This window comes from Oncorhynchus gorbuscha, linkage group LG17 (assembly GCF_021184085.1).
Source record: "Oncorhynchus gorbuscha isolate QuinsamMale2020 ecotype Even-year linkage group LG17, OgorEven_v1.0, whole genome shotgun sequence".
Classification (NCBI taxonomy): domain Eukaryota; kingdom Metazoa; phylum Chordata; class Actinopteri; order Salmoniformes; family Salmonidae; genus Oncorhynchus; species Oncorhynchus gorbuscha.
The window spans coordinates 43,004,572-43,024,572 of NC_060189.1; the positions used below are offsets into that span (position 1 = coordinate 43,004,572).

A 20,001-nucleotide genomic window follows, 5' to 3' on the forward strand; every position below is an offset into this window, starting at 1 on the left:
GTGGCCAGACAGAAGCCAGTCCTCAGTAAAAGGCAAATGACAGCCCGCTTGGAGTTTGCCAAAAGGCACCTAAAGGACTCTCAGACCATGAGAAACAAAATTCTCTGGTCTGAAGAAACCAAGATTGAACTCTTTGGCCTGAATGCCAAGCGTCACGTCTGGAGGAAACCTGGCACCATATTTTTCAGCGGCAGGGACTGGGACACATGTCAGGATCGAAGGAATGATGAATGGCGCAAAGTACAGAGAAATCCCTGATGAAAACCTAGTCCAGAGTGCTCAAGACCTCAGACTGGGGTGAAGGAACACCTTCCAACAGGATAACGACACTAAGCACAGCCAAGACAACGCAGGAGTGGCTTTGGGACAAGTCTCTGAATGTCCTTGAGTGGCCCAGCCATAGACCGGACTTGAACCCGATTGAACATCTCTGGAGAGACTAGAAAATAGCTGTGCAGCGATTCTCCCCATCCAACCTGACAGAGCTTGAGAGGATCTGGGAGAAACTCCCCAAATAAAGGTGCGCCAAGCTAGTAGCATCATACCCAAGAATCAAGGCTGTAATCACTGCCAAGGCAGTTCAACAAATTACTGAGTAAAGGGTCTGAATACTTATGTAAATGTGATAATCCAGTTTTAAATAATTTTTATAAATTTGTAATTAAAAAAATATTTGTTTTGCTTCGTCATTATGGGGTATTGTGTGTAGATTGATGAGGATTTATTTTTTTAGAATAAGGCTGTGACGTAACAAAATGTGGAAAATGTCATTGTGTGTCTTGTGTTTACCTCGTACTCAGGCTCAGTATCAGCTGTCTTGGGTGATGTCTTGTCACCTCCTGCCATGGCGACAGGTTCAGGTGTGGTGGCCACCGTCGGGGACGCTGGGTCCGTGGGCTGCTGTTGTTGTTGTTGTTGTTGTTGTTGCTGCTGCTGCTGTTGTTGGTTGTGTGTGATTACTGACACTTCTTCTTTCTGTTGTGGCTCAGGCTCCATCTCCTCATGGTCCTCCATTGCGTTCATCACTGACACCAGCAGGGCCTTTTTCTCTGCCTGAAACACCACAGAGGAAAAGGAGAGGTCAGTTCTCTCTGCCTGAAACATACTCAGATAGACCCCAGGCAGGGGACATGTCAATCTAATATAATATGTATTCCATTTAGCAGATACGTTTATCCAAAGGTACTTACAGTACATTCTTAGAAAAAAGGGTTCCAAAATGGTCCTTCGGCTGCCCCATAGTAGAAGCCTTCTTGGTTCCAGGTAGAACCATTTTTGGTTCCAGGTAGAACCCATTTGGGTTCCTTGTAGAACACTCTGTGGAAGGGGTTGTACTTGGAACGCAAAAGGGTTCAACCTGGAATCAAAAAGGGTTCTCCTATGGGGACAGTCAAAGAGTGTAGTGTAGTTTTCTCTAAGAGTGTAGTGTGTGCACAGAATTACATATAGAAACCACTTTCTATTTAATAGGATCTGTGTGCCAGTACATACATTATTTGTATGGGTGGCCAAGTTTGAAACGAATCCACAACTCTGACATTGTAAGTGCCATGCCCTACACACTAAGCAAACAAAGGGATCGCCATGTACAGTTCAAAACATTTAAAATACTCTCGTGGAGTAATGTCAATCAGAAATATTCTGACAATAACCCATGTAATGAAACACATTTCTTAATGTGTTTTATACTGAACAAAAACATAAACTAAACACAACATGTAACGTGTTGGTCCCATGTTTCATGAGCTGAAACAAAAGATCCCAGAAATGTTCCATACGCACAAAAATATTATTTTTCTAAAATGTTGTGCACAAATTTGTTTACATCCCTGTTACTGACCACTTCTCCTTTGCCAAGATAATCCATCCACCTGTCAGATGTGGCATATCAAGAAGCTGATTAAACAGGATGAAGTTTTGTCGCACTACACAATGCCACAGATGTTGAGGGAGCATGCAATTGGCATGCTGACTGCAGGAATGTCCACCAGAGCTGTTGCCAGAGAATTTCATGTCCATTTCTCTACCATAAGCCGCCACCAACGTCGCTTTAGAGAATTTGGCAGTACATCCAACTAGCCTCAGAGCGGTTTGCTCATGTCAACGTTGTGAACAGAGTGCCCCATGGTAGCGGTGGGGTTATGGTATGGGAAAACATAAACTACGGACAATGAACACAATAGCATTTCATCGATGGCAATTTGAAAGCACAGAGATACGAGATCCTGAGGCCCATTGTCATGCCATTCATCTGCTGCCATCACCTCATGTTTCAGCATGATAATGCACGGCCCCATGTCGCAAGGATCTGTACACAATTCCTGGAAGCTGAAAATGTCCCAGTTCTTCCATGGCCTGCGTACTCACCAGACATGTCACCCATTGAGCATGTATGGAATGCTCTGGATCTACGTGTACGACAGCGTGTTCCAGTTCCCGCCATTAACCAGCAACTTCGCACAGCCATTGAAGAGGAGTGGGACAACATTCCACAAGCCACAATCAACAGCCTGATCATCTCAATGTGAAGGAGATGTGTAGCGCTGCATGAGGCAAATGGTATTCACAGCGGATACTGACTGGTTTTCTGATCTGTGACCAACAGATGCATATCTGTATTCCCAGTCATGTGCAATCCATAGATTTGGCCCTAATTTATTTATGTCAATTGACTGATTTCCTTATATGATCTGTAACTCAGTAAAATCTTTGAAATTGTTGCATGTAGCGTTTTATATTTTTGTTCAGGGTACATCCTGTGTAAAACATTATGCTAACCTGTATGAAGGTAAAAGGAATCCAAAATACTTCAGTGTCCAGCACTAGCGACTGTTCGCTAGCGACTGTTCAAACGCATGGTGTACTTCCTGTCGTGTCGAGAGAACTGCTCTCTGCGAACCAATACCTAAATCAAACGTTATCTGTGTAGCTAGTGGCTCCTGGCAGTAGAGGAAGAGTTCACTGGGTTTGTGGTACCTGACACTGAAACATTAGGTCAAACACACAGAGGACGGGCAAGCCGGACCCAGACATGACTTAAGCCTCTCACACTAAATCCCCAACAGCTGCACTCATCCTACTGTAGTCTGTCTCTCTCAGTTTCTCTCTCTCACTCTCATACACACACACACACACACGTGAATGCCCTTCACAGCTGCACTCATTCCATCGCTCTGGTCCAAAATCTTTCTCAGGTTTTTCTCACACGCAAGTGTGTGTGTATGTGTAGAGGGGTAGGGGGCAGAGGAGGGAGAGGAGAGAGAGGGCTGGGAACAAACCCTAAACCCTCATCTCAGCGGTCTCGCTGTGCCTCTCGCCCTCCATACAGTAGGCCCCGAGGGGGTGAGGGTGGGAGGGCATGGGGAGGGCCAATGTGGCAGAGCAGAAACATGTGGTGTTCAATCAAGAGGCTCTACTCTAGTTTATAAATATCTTCTGTAGAGTAGAAGTAGTGGACGACTGCCCGGTTCAAAGCCCTCCTCAACCATATGTGTTAGAGTTGGCTGAGCTCCTAGAATGCAGGCAGCCGGGGATGAGGTGTGTATAGGAGAGAAAAGGTGTTTGTTTGTAAGAACACTTGTTTTTTTCTAACTATGATATAATTAATTTTTTTACTATGGTTTGATGAACACGTGAGTCAGGGGATGAGCAGAGCATTTGAATCAAACACCGATTAAAACAAACTTCTGAATCAAACACACTGATTCAAATACGGATTCCACAAACTTCGGAACAGAACACTCTGATTCAAACAAATTGATTCAAATAAAATCTCAATCTACGATCTATTTACAGTGATAAAGTTTTACTACATTGTCTTGTGCAGCCAAAGAATTGAGTTGGTGCCAAGAGCATTCATGCCAAGTCAAATCTGTTAATACAACTCTACTGTGTTTACAATATGGCACAACAAAGGAAACTGTGCTAATCAAAGGGAAGAAATGTAAAAGTAACTAAGTTCAATCGGTTTCAGACTCATTGCTAATGTAGTAGGCCATCTGGTGGGACAGTAAGTAAGCATACCACCCTGTCTCCCACTGCTGGCTTTCCTCTGAAGCTACACAGGGTCGGTCCTGGTCGGGGGACCAGATGCTGCTGGAAATGGTGTTGGAGGTCCAGTAGGGGGCACTCTCGCCTAAGGAGATCCCCAGGGCAGTGAAGGGGACATTGCCCTGCATATGGCGCTGTCTATCGGATTGGATGTTAAAATGGGATTCCTGACTCACTGTTGTCGCTCACGATCCCATGGCACTTGACGTAAAGAGTAGGGGTGTTAACCCCGGTGTCCTGGCTAAATTCCCAATCTGGCCCTCACACCATCATGGCCACCTAATCATCCCCAGCTTCAAATTGGCTCATTCTACCCTCCTGTAATTCTCCCCCATTTTACAAGTAAAATAAGGGTCAGTAAGTTCATGGGGGATTTCAAAGAAAGTGAGGGAAATCCTGTAGCCTAATGTGGTGGTCATTTTGGCAAATTTGGGGGAGTAACTGCTCTCTCCGGGTTGCTGCTAGTGGGTTATTTATCTTCAAAATCAATGGGAAAACGGACTCTACCAAAGTCTGGTGGGGGTGGAGTAGAGTACAGGGGCTATAAGAACCAGATATCTGTCTCTGGCATTTTTCCCCAGTTGTAAATGCCCCCTTTTGAGGGCCTCTCTCTCGTATGAGTGCAGCTACACCAGGCAGGCAGCCTGCAAGACTGGCTCTCTAGAGCAAAGGAGGTAGTAGAGAGAAGAGACAAGGCAGTATTTATCATCTAGACACGCTGCCACTGACAACCTCAGAAATAGCAGCTAGCAGCACCTACAGCGACTTCAAGAAGCATTCACACTCCTGGTCTTTTTCCACATGTCTTGTTGTGTTACCGCCTGAATTTAAAACGGATTAAATTAAGATTTATTGTGTCACTGGCCTTTTTGTCACCCCATATTATCAAAAGTGGAATTACGTATTTAGTCATTTTTACAAATTAATAAAAACTGGAAAACTAAAATGTCTTGAGTCAATAAGTATTCAAATCCTTTGTTATGGCAAGCCTAAATAGGTTCAGGAGTAAACCGTTTCTTAACAAGTCACATAATAAATTGCATGGACTATGTGCAATAATGGTGTTTAACATGATTTTTTTTATGACTACCTCATCTCTGTACCCCACACATACAATTATCTGTAAGGTCCCTCAGTCGAGCACTTACAAAGTTTAATGGCTGTGATAGGAGAACTGAGGATTACATTGTAACATTGTAGTTACTCTACAATACTAACCTAAATGACAGAGTGAAAAGAAGATCGCCTGGACAAAATAAAAAACATCCCAAAACATGATTCCTGTTCCAACAAGGCACTAAAGTAATATTGCAAAAAATGTGGCAAAGCAACTCACTTTTTGTCCTGAATACAAAGTGTTATGTTTGGGCAAATCCAATATAACTCATTCCTGAGTACCACTCCATATTTTCAAGCAAAGTGGTGGCTGCATCATGATATGGGTATGCTTGTCATCGTTAAGGACTAGGGAGTTTTTCAGGATAAAAAATTTACAGAGTGGGGCTAAGCACAGACAAAATCATAGAGGAAAACCTGGTTCAGTCTGCTTTCTACCAGACACTGGGAGATTAATTTGCCTTTCAGCAGGACAACAACCTAAAACACAAGGCCAACTTTACACTGGAGTTGCTTACCAAGAAGACAGTGAATGTTCCTGAGTGGCCGATTACATTTGCTTAAAAATCTATGGCAAGACTTGAAAATGGTTGTCTGGCAATGATCAACAACCAAGTTGACAGAGATTGAAGAAATTTGAAAAGAATAAGGGGCAAATATTGTACAATACAGGTGTACAAAGCTCCTAGAGATTTACCCAGAAAGACTCACAGCTGTAATCGCTGCCGGTGATTCTAACATGTATTGACTCAGGGTTGTAAATACTTATGTAAATTACACATTTCTGTATTTCATTTGATACATTTGAAAACATTTCTAAAAACATGTTTTCACTTTGTCATTATGGGGAATTGTGTGTAGAAGGGTGAGAATTAAAAAAAAGTGTCATACATTTTGAATTCAGGCTGCAACAATCAAAATGTGGAATAAATCAAGGGGTATGAATACTTTCTGAAGACACAGTATGTGCCATATCAGAGATAACCACAGAAAATGACACCATGCATGGATGCTAAAAAGAAAACCACTCTATTTAGTAAAAGTATCTACTTGCTAGGAAATGGTGTAGCGAAATGCCTGTGCTTCTAGTTCTGACCGTGCAGTAATATCTAACAAGTAATCTAACAATTCCCCAACAACTACCTAATACACACAAATCTAAAGGGATGGAATAAGAATATGTACATATAAATATATGGATGACCGATGGCCGAGCGGCATAGGCAAGATGCAATAGTTGATATAAGATACAGTATATACATATGAGTAAAGTAAGATATGTAAACATTATTAAAGTGTCATTGTTTAAAGTGACTAGTGAGTCTCAATGTAGGCAGCAGCCTCTCTGAGTTAGTCATTTCTGTTTAGCAGTCTGATGGCCTTGAGATAGAAGCTGTTTTTCAGTCTCTCGGTCCCAGCTTTGATGCACCTGTACTGACCTCACCTTCTGGATGGTAGCGGGGTGAACAGGCAGTGGCTCGGGTGGTTGTTGTCCTTGATGATCTTTATGGCCTTCCTGTGACATCGGGGGTGTAGGTGTCCTGGAGGGCAGGTAGTTTGCCCCCGGTGATGTGTTGTGCAGACCTCACTACCCTCTGGAGAGCCTTACGGTTGAGGGCGGTGCAGTTTCCGTACCAGGCGGTGATACGGCCCGACAGGATGCTCTCAATTGTGCATCTATAAAAGTTTGTCAGGGTTTTTGGTGACAAGCCACATTTCTTCAGTCTCCTGAGGTTGAAGAGGCGCCGTTGTGCCTTCTTCAACACATTGTCTGTGTGGGTGGACCATTTCAGTTTGTCTGTGATGGGTACGCCGAGGAACTTAACTGTCCACCTTCTCCACTACTGTCAATGGGTGACATGTCTGGTGAGTATGCAGGCCATGGAAGAACTGGGACATTTTCAACTTCCAGGAATTGTGTACAGATCCTTGCGACACGGGACCGAGCATTATCATGCCTAAACGTGAGGTGATGGCAGCGGATGAACGGCACAACAGGCCTCAGGATTTCGTCACGGTATCTCTGTGCATTCAAATGACCATCGAAACAATTCAATTGTGTTTGTTCTCCGTAGATTACGCCTGCCACTACCATAACCCCACACCACCATGGGGCACACTGTTCATAACTTTGACATCAGCAAACCGCTCAACCACACAACGCCATACATGTGGTCTACGGTTGTGAGGCCGGTTGGACGTACTGCCAAATTCTCTAAAACAACGTTGGAGGCAGCTTATAGTAGAGAAATTAACATACAATTATTCCAGTCAGCATGACAATTGCACAATCCCTCAACTTGAGACATCTGTAGCATTCTGTTGTGTGACAAGACAGCAGATTTTAGAGTGTCCTTTTATTGTCCCCAGCACGAGGTGCACCTGTGTAATGATCATGCCGTTTAATCAGCTTGATATGCCAGACCTGTCAGGTGAATGGATTATCTTGGGAAATGAGAAATGCTCACTAACAGGGATGAAATACACATTTGTGCACAACATTTCTGGGATCTTCTATTTCAGTTCACGAAACATGGGACCAACATTTTATATGTTTGTTCAGTGTACTGTCTGTACCTGGGTGTGATTGCAATATGGGTCAGTTTAATGGTGAAAAAGCCTTCCATTCCTCTGACTGACTTCCTGACTGTGGACATGTTGAGGACACAATAGAAGGGAAACTTCTCACGTCCCTGTAGTTCTGTACACCATGATACCCACAGCGCAACTACATGGTGATAGACTGCAAAGTCAGGCAATAAGAACTGCGACTCATTCATAGACTGGCTCTGTTACAGTTTCCATGTATGTGTACTGTACACCAATGGCTATGCTTTTCTTACTTATACCAAGGGCTATGTTATTACTGCAGTAACTACAGTGTTACTACAAAGGCATAAGAGCAGCTTCATGTCTAGTGTTACCAGATTAATTAACTAAAGGGCTGACCTAGTCATTTGTCTCACACAACGTCCTCCTACACAACTGCACATTGTCTTGTGGAATTATATCTATCTGTATACTACTATATGACAGGCTGGGTTTTGTGTTTGCAAAGCAATAGACACAACCATCTTTTTTCCACACGTGAAGAAATCAATGGAGGTTCCTGGAAGAGATGTGAGGTAGCATTCTAGTTCACAGATGTTAGGATCAGAAGATCCTGAACTGTGATCCAGAAAGCTGCTTTCAGGTCAGAATTGAACCCCTTAAAATGCCTCCACACACAGATTAAGAGAGCAGAACTACGTGTAGCAATAGAATTCATTAGCTCAGATCTTTGCCTTTATGCCCGACAATGGCTGTGTATTTTTATTACTGACCCTGGGGTTGGGGGGGGGGTCTTTGCATGTGCACACGCAGAAACCTCCCCCCTACCACACAGCGGGTCACACATCCAGAAAGACGCCACCTGGTCCCCATTGTATTAGGTCCTTTTAGGAGACAATTAGGAATATTACAGGGTCAGTCATGAATATATAAACATAGTTCGCTATGAATCCACAAGTGGCATTCTTAAAACTGCCTCCTGAGGAGCTTGGTTAAATGGCTTTAAAAATAACTTGAAAAGCTTTTAATCATCTGAAAAGGAGTTTCCATGAAGACATTTTAACATGTAAAGTATTAAAGTGTGCGATTTAATCGGTACATTTAAAAAAAATCCATACACAATTCTATAGATCTATAGAATTACAACAGTCTACAACAAAGAAGGTGATGAGAAAAGTCTTATTCTGGTATGTTTTAAGAGTAAGTTAACCACTGATAACACATGGGATGGGGGGTGGGGCCTAGTAGTGAACTTTCTCCCAGTTCAGCAGGTTCAGTTATTCAATCGCCACAATCAAAACTTCCCAGCTGCAAACTATATGTCAGAACATGTATAATGTACGTATAACTATTCAAATCTATAATGGATGTGTGATCGTGTACATACACATTCAATGTATTGTATAAGCATGTAGCTTATCTAAACAGAGAAAAAGACTAACAAGTGATATAACATGTACAGTAATAAATAACTCTTACTGCCATTGGTGTTAAACAGAAATAACTCTTACTGCCATTGGTGTTAAACAGAAATAACTAACTCTTACTGCCACTGCTGTTAAACAGGAATAACTTTCACTGCCACTGCTGTTAAAACAGAAATAACTAACTCTTACTGCCACTGCTGTTAAAACAGAAATAACTAACTCTTACTGCCACTGCTGTTAAAACAGAAATAACTAACTCTTACTGCCACTGCTGTTAAAACAGAAATAACTAACTCTTACTGCCACTGCTGTTAAAACAAAAATAACTAACTCTTACTGCCACTGCTGTTAAAACAGAAATAACTAACTCTTACTGCCACTGCTGTTAAAACAGAAATAACTAACTCTTACTGCCACTGCTGCTAAAACAGAAATAACTAACTCTTACTGCCACTGCTGTTAAAACAGAAATAACTAACTCTTACTGCCACTGCTGTTAAAACAGAAATAACTAACTCTTACTGCCACTGCTGTTAAAACAGAAATAACTAACTCTTACTGCCACTGCTGTTAAAACAGAAATAACTAACTCTTACTGCCACTGCTGTTAAAACAAAAATAACTAACTCTTACTGCCACTGCTGTTAAAACAGAAATAACTAACTCTTACTGCCACTGCTGTTAAAACAGAAATAACTAACTCTTACTGCCACTGCTGCTAAAACAGAAATAACTAACTCTTACTGCCACTGCTGTTAAAACAGAAATAACTAACTCTTACTGCCACTGCTGTTAAAACAGAAATAACTAACTCTTACTGCCACTGCTGTTAAAACAGAAATAACTAACTCTTACTGCCACTGCCGTTAAAACAGAAATAACTAACTCTTACTGCCACTGCTGCTAAAACAGAAATAACTAACTCTTACTGCTACTGCTGCTAAAACAGAAATAACTCTTAATGCCACTGCTGTGAAACAGGAAACACCTTCTGCACAAAACACTGCTTTGGATCACGTTCTTCCCGTCTCAAAAAACTTTTTTTTTTCAAGCATGAGCACTTTTTCTCAGCACTTCTGCAAATCACTGTGCTCTCACTTTCCTTTTTCTAAGTGACGGTTTCCCTTTAAGCTGCTGAGAGAGAGCAGATGGTCTCTAGTGGAAATACCTTAAATCAGCATATTCCCCTCGCTGTACGCGGGCTAATCTCTCATGCACACTAACCACCACCATGTTATCGAACAAATAATGCAATGCACATACCCATACACGCCAACACACGACCCTTTTAATCCAATGTAGGGCTGCAATTGTTTTACCCCCCACTCCGGGTAGAGGAGATCGCTCAAAAAAAGAAGAGAAAGAAGCATGAACATTTCTTTGTCTGGGAATTCAGGGTCAGGTGACTACCGACAGGAATTCTGGTTGGCTAGAGAGGATTTGCAAAATGTTGGCGGAGAGCCAAGAGGCTGTCTTGCAAGCAGGGCTGGAAATTTGCAGCAAACCTCATCTTCACAGAGTTCATTTCCATAGCTGGGGCTGGGGGAGGGGTTAGGAGAAGAATGAGGGGTGGGAGGAAGGAGAGAAAAGTCCACTCACTGTAACACAACGAAAGGCACATAAAACGAGGGATCGTTTCTCTCGCTCTCTCTCTCTCTCTCTCTCTGCGAAAGCGGAAGAAGAGAGCAGAAAGGGATTCTTCCCCTTTAAGCTAACCCTTTCAGTTAAGAAATCTCTTCTTCCTCTCCTCCTCCTTCCCCCGTCAGCTCCAGCAGCACAGTGAACCTGATGCCCTGTCCCCAGCAGCAACAACACAGTCAAAACCAGCAAGCTTCTTTACCTTCTCTGTTAAGTCCTGAGCACAGGGCTGCAATGCCACTACTACAAATGCATCCTTATGGAATTATATCACAAAAAAATGTAATGTTCTCAATAACAAAATACTGACTATTTCTTCTTACACATGCGTATTTATGTGCAGTGTCCTCTTATGTCATCTTGTGATTTGTAAATCCTTTATGTGAAAGAAAAACAGCCTCTGAGTTGCCTAGACCCAGCTGCCTGTTTCTCTGGTTCTTTACATCGTTTCACTCGTGAGACCCCAGCATGTCCTGCTAATTTGCCAATATTTCCCCCCAACAGACACTTTTATGGGTTCTCCCCAAGCCTGCTCCAATGGCAGAACTGAGTACTGGAGGGGGGGGGGGGTACAGAATGGTAGGCCCCATCTTGTTGCCATGGTCACAGCCACTCATTATGTAACAGTGAGTCTCACTACATGTTCCTGACATGAAGAAGGGAGGGAGGGAGGGAGGGAGGGAGGGAGGGAGGGAGGGGGAGGGAGGGAGGGAGGGAGGGAGGGAGGGAGGGAGGGAGGGAGGGAGGGAGGGAGGGAGGGAGGGAGGGAGGGAGGGAGGGAGAAACAGAGATGGGAGAAGGGAGGGAGAGAGAAAGAGAGAGAGAGAGAGAGAAAGAGACAGAGAGCCTGAGAGAGAGAGAGAGAAAGAGACAGAGAGCCTGAGAGAGAGAGAGAGAGAGAGAGAGAGAGAGAGAGAGAGAGAGAGAGAGAGAGAGAGAAAGAAAGAAAGAAAGAAAGAAAGAAAGAAAGAAAGAAAGAAAGAAAGAAAGAGAAAATGAGCAAGAGAGAGAGATAGAGAGAGAGTGGTTTACAAGGATACATTTACAAGGATTTATGACATATTGTTTATGGAACGAGTTATGAATGATCTGAAATGAAATCACACAAATCATGTTCCTGATGTGAAGGAGGAGAGGGGGGAGAGAGGGAGAGAGAGTGAAGAACAAACACCATTGTAAATACAACCCATATTTATGTTTATTTATTTTCCCTTTTGTACTTGAACTATTTGCACATCGATACAACACCGTATATTGCCAAAATATGACATTTGGAACTTTTGTGAGTGCAATGTTTAGAGTGTTCATTTTTTATTTTATTTACTTTCTAGTTCACTTGCTTTGGCAATGTAAACACATGTTTCCCATTCCAATAAAGCCCCGAATTGAATTGAGAGAGAGAGAGAGAGAGACATTTACAAGGATTTACGACATATTGTTTTGGGAGTTATGAATGATCTGAAACACAAAACCTGAACAAGCTGTGAAGTACATTGTCACATCAGGTTAGTAGGATGCTGTGTAGTCACATTCAGGAGGAGGCATGTTTAAACAAATACAAATGCAATAGCCTATTATAGGGGTGTACCACACAACTGCAATATTAACTACACTGAGTGTACAAAACATTAGGCACACCTGCTCTTTCCATGACACCGACTGACCAGGTGAATCCAGGAGAAAGCTATGATCCCCTATTGACGTCACCTGTTAAAACCACTTCAATCAGTGTAGATTAGGGTTGAATGGCGGGAACCCGGCTACTGAGACCCACCGGCGTTTACTGCCCAAAACAACTCTCTTCTCCCGAGATAAATAACTGCGAGAAACCGGTCAATTATACTAAATGATTTATATGAACAGCGTGGCGTGTAATGGAACTGTTAATTGACATGCGATGTCTAAATCTGTCTTGATGAATCAACGCTCAGGGTGGGGACAGACCATCTCAGTACGGTGCGCAGTTCACAACGCACGTAGACCAATCGTCTCATCATGGTAACTCTTTTTCTTGAGACAGGCAGGCCTACATTTGCTGCAGCGTAGCCTATGCTACAGTAATATAAAGATCAAATGCGCATCTAATTTACCCATCTCCATCTGGCTTTTTGGGGGTCACCTTGTTTTTGAATGGTAAAGATCGTTTTATTGCAGATGCAGAGTTTTGAAACAGCCTATCATTGCATGTGCTAGCACTCTAGCAGTCTTTCTATCTCTCCGTCAACTCCATTCAAATTGCATTCAAAATAGATGATCCTGTTCTAGATTGATATATAGCCCTATATATAGATATGCTTGCCTACCTCTTTCAGGTAATACATTCAAGGCAGTATTAGTCTTATATTTAGCAAACTAATGAAGGGTTACGCAAAATAAGCACCTAACTTCTAGCCTCTGTCTCTTGCGCAATCCCCTGTGCTCTGCAGACCTCCTTAAAAAACACTCCTTAGCTCTTGAAGTCCCATGCAGGAAAAGCTAGACTAGAATCGCTTCATACTCGTCGCCAAACCCACTGGCTCCAGGTCATCTACAAGTCTCTGCTAGGTATAGCCCCGCCTTATCTCAGCTCACTGGTCACCATTGCAGCACCCACCCGTAGCACGCGCTCCAGCAGGTATATCTCACTGGTCACCCCCAGAACGAACTGCAAAAATCACTGAAGCTGGAGACTCATATCTCCCTCACTAGCTTTAAGCACCAGCTGTCAGAGCAGCTCACAGATCACTGTACCTGTACATAGCCCATCTGTAAATAGCCCATCCAACTACCTCATCCCCATACTGTATGTATTTATATATATTGCTCCTTTGCACCCCAGTATCTCTACTTTCACATTTATCTTCTGCACATCTACCATTCCAGTGTTTAATTGCTATATTTTAATTACTTCGCCACCATGCCCTATTCATTGCCTTACCTCCCTTATCTTACCTCATTTGCACATACTGTATATAGACTTTTTCTACTGTATTATTGACTGTATGTTTTTTTATTCCATGTGTAACTCTGTGTTGTTGTATGTGTCGAACTGCTTTGCTTTATCTTGGCCAGGTCGCAGTTGTAAATGAGAACTTGTTCTCACCTAGCCTACCTGGTTAAATAAAACAAATAAATAAAAAGAATAGCTTGCTGAACATGATTTGTTTTTCATTTCTTATACCTGCAGACTATTCGAAGAGGAAGGCAAGCTCTTGTTTGCTGAATGTTAAATATAGCAGCCAATAGAACTCATGGATAGTTTGAAAGACGAGCGAACGCGAGATGGTGGTAGGCTACAGCAGTTATTTCTTCAGACCATAATCACTCATTTATCGTGAAGAGAAGTGAAAGCCTTCTGCATCTAATTCTAGTCCTATATTTTTCAAGGGTGACATTAGAATGATGGAGATAAGGACAGCATGTGCTGCACCAGATTCGCATGTTCTCTTCTTCCGCTCTATCATGGTTTGAACGATGTGGGTAATTCCAGTCCAGTATAATACAACGCAGTACAATTCACACTCAAAGCAGATTAGCATACTGGAGCTAGTTTAATTTATTTACCCAAGAGAGCATATAGCTAGCTATAGCTATGGGTTTTTCAGTTTGTCTGTTGTGTGCAATGTGCAGTAGCCTACATCAAATATGTGTTTGAGTGGGTCAAGAACTGCAACGATACTGGGGGTTTTCACACTCAACAGTTTCCCGTGTGTATCAAGAATGGTCCACCACGCAAAGGACATCCAGCCAACTTGACACAACTGTGGGAAACATTGGAGTTGACATGGGCCAGCATCCCTGTGGACGGCTTTCAGCACCTTGTAGAGTCCTTGCCCTGACATATTGGGGCAAAAAGAGGGTGCAACTCAATATTAGGAAGATGTTCCTAATGCTTTGTACACTCAGTGCATATTGAAGTAGTTGTAACAATGGAAGAACTGGCTTTTTAGTCACAATATATACATATATATATATATATGTTTTTTATTAATTTCACCTTTATTTCACGAGGTAGGCCAGTTGAGAACAAGTTCTCGTTTACAACTACGACTTCGCCAAGATAAAGCAAAGCAGTGCGGCACAAACAACAACACAGAGTTACACATGGGATAAACAAACGTACAGTCAATAACACAATAGAAAAGAATCTATATACAGTGTGTGCAAATGTGGTAAGAATGATCTTGTAAATTATCTTATTGGTTCGCTCTCCTTAGTTTAGATTCTTACTGGTGAGCAAGGTTTACAATTAGCTTATTACATGGCAAATCAACTTAAAATGAGTTTGGATTTAGGTGGAGGCTAGATTAGTCTCTGACTGGGGCAAGTGCACAGCTTGGAACATGACTATAACGTGACTTTGGGCTGTATAGTGGGAACTAAACTGAGGCAACAGAAAACCCGAGTGAGCAACAACAATTAGTGGTCATTTATCATTGGTCAACAATGGTGCACTGAAGTAGGCCCTACAAAGACAGGAAGGAAACTCCAGGAGACTCAAACACCCTACAAAGCCAATGAAATAAATGGTACCTCAAGGATAAATCAAATGACCCATCAAATACACTTGGCTGTGAAAGCACCCAACAAATACTGGTTCACTCGGCTATGAATGCCCTGTCTATTGGGACTATTGCTAACCCTAACAGACAGGCAGCTCTGAACCATCTGTAGTCCCTGAGACCAGGTTTGAATAACAGGATGGCTAGAGAGGGCTGGGAACCAATCATCCCCATAAGAAATCGTTGTGGTGAGCTCTAGAGCCCACACAATCATCCCCAAGACACAATGGGCAGTTTGGGCACCCCTAAGAGTCAAAGCCTGCCTGAGACAGTGGCGAGACAGCCAGCCGGTGGGTGGCACTGTACTCACCTCCATCTTCCATTTAGCCAGCCACTCCTCCCTGGTCCTCTTGCTAATGTAATATGGGTCCCCGGCCTGGAAGGTTACTCTGGGAATGGGCCTCTGACGCAGACTGACGGAGCCACGCAGCCTGCCTGTCCCAGGGCCTCCAACTCCCTGTTTAAAGGGATACAAAGAAGAAAACCAAAATAAAGAAATGAACTAAAGTATTAGTTTGATGCTTGTTTGCTCTGCTAAGATTTTGCATGTTTGCAGAGGAGGAAGATGACGCAAGCAAAGTTTCATGCTATCACTGCCGAAACTGCTGGCTAATACGGCTGCTCGTAAGGCGGAGTAGCAATTCTTTGCTATTTTTCTTTTTTGCGTGTGGAGGGATGAGGTGTGTCCTCGAGAAAGAGATGATGACTCGTTCACAAAACTGTAGCCAATGTTGCAATTGGTCAAACAGCAAGGAGCACAAACTGTCTCTCCCAGAGCCGTGGCAACCCGCTACAGTCTCGACCAATCGCAGCCTGGCGTGGCGAGCCTGCTTGACGCCATCGGCTAACGCGAGGACCTTCCGTGTCAGACTGGGCACCAAAGTGTATTTGATATGTCAGATCTATACTCCATTAGGTACCCTTTCACAAGTCCAAGAGGTTGTGATATTATACAAATCATCTACTAAAGGAAACCTTCCCCCTAGTCCAGCGTCACCATCCCCTAACATGTTGTCACCATCCCCTAACAAGGCCCTGACTGAGGCTACACCCTCTTCCAGGAGCCTCTTACTTCAACACTCCCCATCAAGCATAGACTTGATGTAAGCATTCACTGGAGGGCGTTTCCACCATTGTTAAATCCACGCCAGAAGCTAAGAAACTGTACAAGTGCACACTTCACGAGAAGGGTGGAGAATCGACACACCTACAGAGACCGAGCCATTGATTGACTGATTGACTGACGACGTAACACAACACAGCAGAATGAAGACAGTGGATGACGTACCTCGTTCTTGATTGCATCCACTCCCTCCTCCTCCTTCTGCTCCACATCTAGAGGGAAACACAGTGAGTCACATAGGAGCAATCAATCAATAGTGTACCTCTGGCCTCGCCAATAGTCACAGTAGTCTCGCTGGCCAGCCTCAGCAGCTATGAGAAGACAGAGACTACAGTCACAGTAGCTATAGTCACCTTAGCACCTGGCGAGAAAACACAGTGAATCAGCCACAGAGGACCAATGGATCCCCTCAATCATTCATAGGAGTCTACCTGTAGGCAAGTCACAACTCAAGGCTAGATAGTCACAGTAGTTTAACCTCTGGAGAAAAACACAGCGAGTCAGCAACACAAGAGCAATGTTCACCTCAATCATTCATAAGAGTTCTACCTGACCTGTAGCTAGTCACGTGTAGGCTAGCTAGTCACAATTGCCTGCCACCTTAGCACCTGATATCAATGTCTGCAGACCGGGTCAGAAGTCTATTCACCCCCCATGGCCCTATTGTCTCAGGGATGTTAGACGTGTCAGAATGACGTAGCTGTCTGGACTCTGGAGGCAATGGCCATGGCCCCTGAGGATGACCTTAATCTTCTCTGATTCAGACTCTCAGGCCAAACATGAATCCATTAACTGACAGGTAGTAAATAAAACCAGAGGTAACTGAACATCTCTGTTGTAAGGCCCTTCCATAACTGAAGCTCAGACACCATAGTGTGCTGAATGAGAAAGAATAGACCTATAGACCCAGGCCTGACGGAAAGCGTGTCCCGAGGTGACATTTGCCACAGCCCTTTTCAATCAGGTGTGACACCACTTTTGATTTACTTTTGTAAAATATATTGACGCAAAGCTTCAATAAGCAAAGCTTTGTTTTTTTTAGACTGATCTGCCTCATCATTTGTCAACTCGCGCACAATAAGTAGGCTCTTTGTGTGTCTTGAGCAATCAGATTCACAGAAATCTCAGGTTGCACAGAACTCAAGGCTTGCTCTCCACTTTCCTCCGATATTTATTTAGCTAGCGCGATAAACACATCACTCCCGACAGACACAAGCAAAAACTTACATAAATGTAGCAGCCTAGATACCTAAACACACGTGATCTGACATGCTGTATTGCATGGAAACTAGACTATTTTTCAGTCTGATCAACTGAAAGCTACTAACAGCAGTTGCATAGTCTAGCCTACTATGCACCCTGTCCCTCTGGCCAGGGTAAACGAAGCAGTAACGTTGTGTATTTATAGCCCATTTGTTTGTGAGAAAACGTCAATGGGATCCATTTGATTTGTATTCAAACTCAGGCTGACTAGGCTACCTAGACTTTTTTAATCCACAATTATTAACTAGAATTAATGAATAAACAAAATAACATAGCATGTGAGTACATTTTTTATTAGGCTTACAGTTGCATAGGGCAGGACTACACGACTCAGCCCTGTGAGTTTTATTGTCCAATCATGTTGCTTTTTCTGTGTCTGTGTATAAGAAATTCCTCTAGTCCTTTAAAATATAATTAATATGAACAAGTACAAGATTTCTGCAGTTTGACAGGGTTTTCATCCTCCAGAACAGAAGGACATGGGATTTTCTAGCTTTAAAAAAAAACCTGATTAGAAAAACTCAGTCATACCGTAAAAGTTCTGGAGTTTTATCTGGTTAGGTTACCAGTTCAGGGAAAACTACGGGTCACAGAATTCAGAGACTTAACAAAGAGCTGCAGTTAGTTTGAGCCACTCCTGCATTGTCTTGGCTGTGTGCTTAGGTGAACCTTCGCCCCAGTCTGAGGTCCTGAGCGCACTGTAGCAGGTTTTCATCAATGATCTCTCTGTACTGGGGCCTCCCGAGTGCGCAGCGTTCTAAGGCACTGCATCACATTGCTAGATTGCATCACTACAGACCCAGGTTCGATCCCGTGCTTTATCACAACCGGCCGTGATCGGGAGTCCCATAGGGCTGGCTTCCGGGTTAAGCCGGCGGGTGTTAAGAAGTGCGGTTTGGTGGTCATGTTTCGGAGGACGCATGACTCGACCTTCGCCTCCCGAGGCAGTTGGGGAGTTGCAGCGATGAGACAAGATAGAAATTGGGGAGAAAACGGGGGTTAAAATAATACAAAAAAAGGATCTCTCTGTACTTTGCTCTGTTCATCTTTCCCTCGATCCTGACAAGTCTTCCAGTATCTGCCTCTGAAAAACATCCCCACAGCATGATGCTGCCACCACCATGCTTCACTGTAGGGATGGTGCCAGGTTTCCTCCAGACTTCACACTTTGCATTCAGGTCAAAGAATTCAATCTTGGTTTCATCAGATCAGAGAATCTTGTTTCTCATGGTCAGAGTCCTCCAAGCAAGCAGTCATGTGCCCTTTACTGAGGAGTGGCTTCCGTCTGGCCACTCTGCCATAAAGGCCTGATTGGTGGTGTTGCAGAGATGGTTATCCTTCTGGAAGGTTCTCCCATCTCCACAGAAGAACTCTGGAGCTTTTTCAGAGTGACCATCAGGTTCATGGTCACCTCCACGACCAAGGCCCTTCTCCCCAGATAGCTCAGTTTGGCTGGGCGGGGCCAGCTATAGGAAGAGTCTTGGTGGTTCCAAACGTCTTCCATTTAAGAATGATGGAGACCACTGTGTTCTTGGGGACCTTCACTGCTACAGAACTGTTTTGGTTTTGTGCCTCGACACGATCCTGTCTCGGAGCTCTACGGACAATTCCTTCAACCTTATGGCTTGGTTTTTGCTCTGACATGCACTGTCAACTGTGGGACCTTATATAGAGAGTTGTGTTCCTTTCCAAATCATGTCCAATCAATTGAATTTACCACAGGTGGACGCTAATCAATTGTAGAAACATCTCAAGGATGATCAATGGAAACAGGATGCACCTGAGCTCAATTTCGAGTCTCATAGCAAAGGGTCTGAATACTTTTGCGAATAAGGTATTTCTGTTTTTTATATTTAATAAAAACCTGTTTTCTCTTTGTCATTATTGGGTATTGTATGTAAATTAATGAGGAAAAAATATTATTTAATCCATTTTAGAATAAGGCTGTAATGTAACAGAATGTGGAAAAAGGGAAGTGGTCTGAATACTTTCTGAATGTACTGTATGTCACCCGCCGTGGAAATCAAAAACAGCATCCTCTGGAAAGGGGGGCTTCCTTGGAGATGTTAAGCTCGGACCGGACACAGACTAGAAACAGCTTCACCGCCCTGGATCCAGAGACTTGGCAAGTTCCTCCCTGGGGGCTTCGAAGGTACCCGGAGGTACCTGCGCCTTCGCCCTCTGTTCTGGATCCCTCACCGATGGCTTCTACCTCTGGCTCAGATCCTCAGAGCTCCCACATTCAACAGACAGTGAGGCTGTCTTGAGACTCCAGCTCATTCATCATCCACCA

General features: G+C 43.4%; 1 protein-coding gene across 6 annotated transcripts in view; it reads right to left on the minus strand.

Annotated features, from left to right (window-relative positions):
• Window positions 1–20,001, minus strand: part of LOC124002163 (DNA (cytosine-5)-methyltransferase 3A-like) — a 72,016-nt gene that overhangs the window by 18,968 nt on the left and 33,047 nt on the right. For 4 of the 6 annotated variants that reach the window (XM_046309483.1, XM_046309481.1, XM_046309482.1 and 1 more), the window contains exons 5-7: window positions 16,611–16,657; window positions 15,633–15,779; window positions 790–1,053 (exon numbers count right to left, since the gene is read on the minus strand). In XM_046309483.1, the coding sequence (XP_046165439.1) occupies window positions 790–1,053; window positions 15,633–15,779; window positions 16,611–16,657 (458 nt within the window). The remainder of the gene's footprint in view (window positions 1–789; window positions 1,054–15,632; window positions 15,780–16,610; window positions 16,658–20,001) is intronic. The other 2 variants (XM_046309485.1, XM_046309484.1) reach the window with 1 other exon arrangement.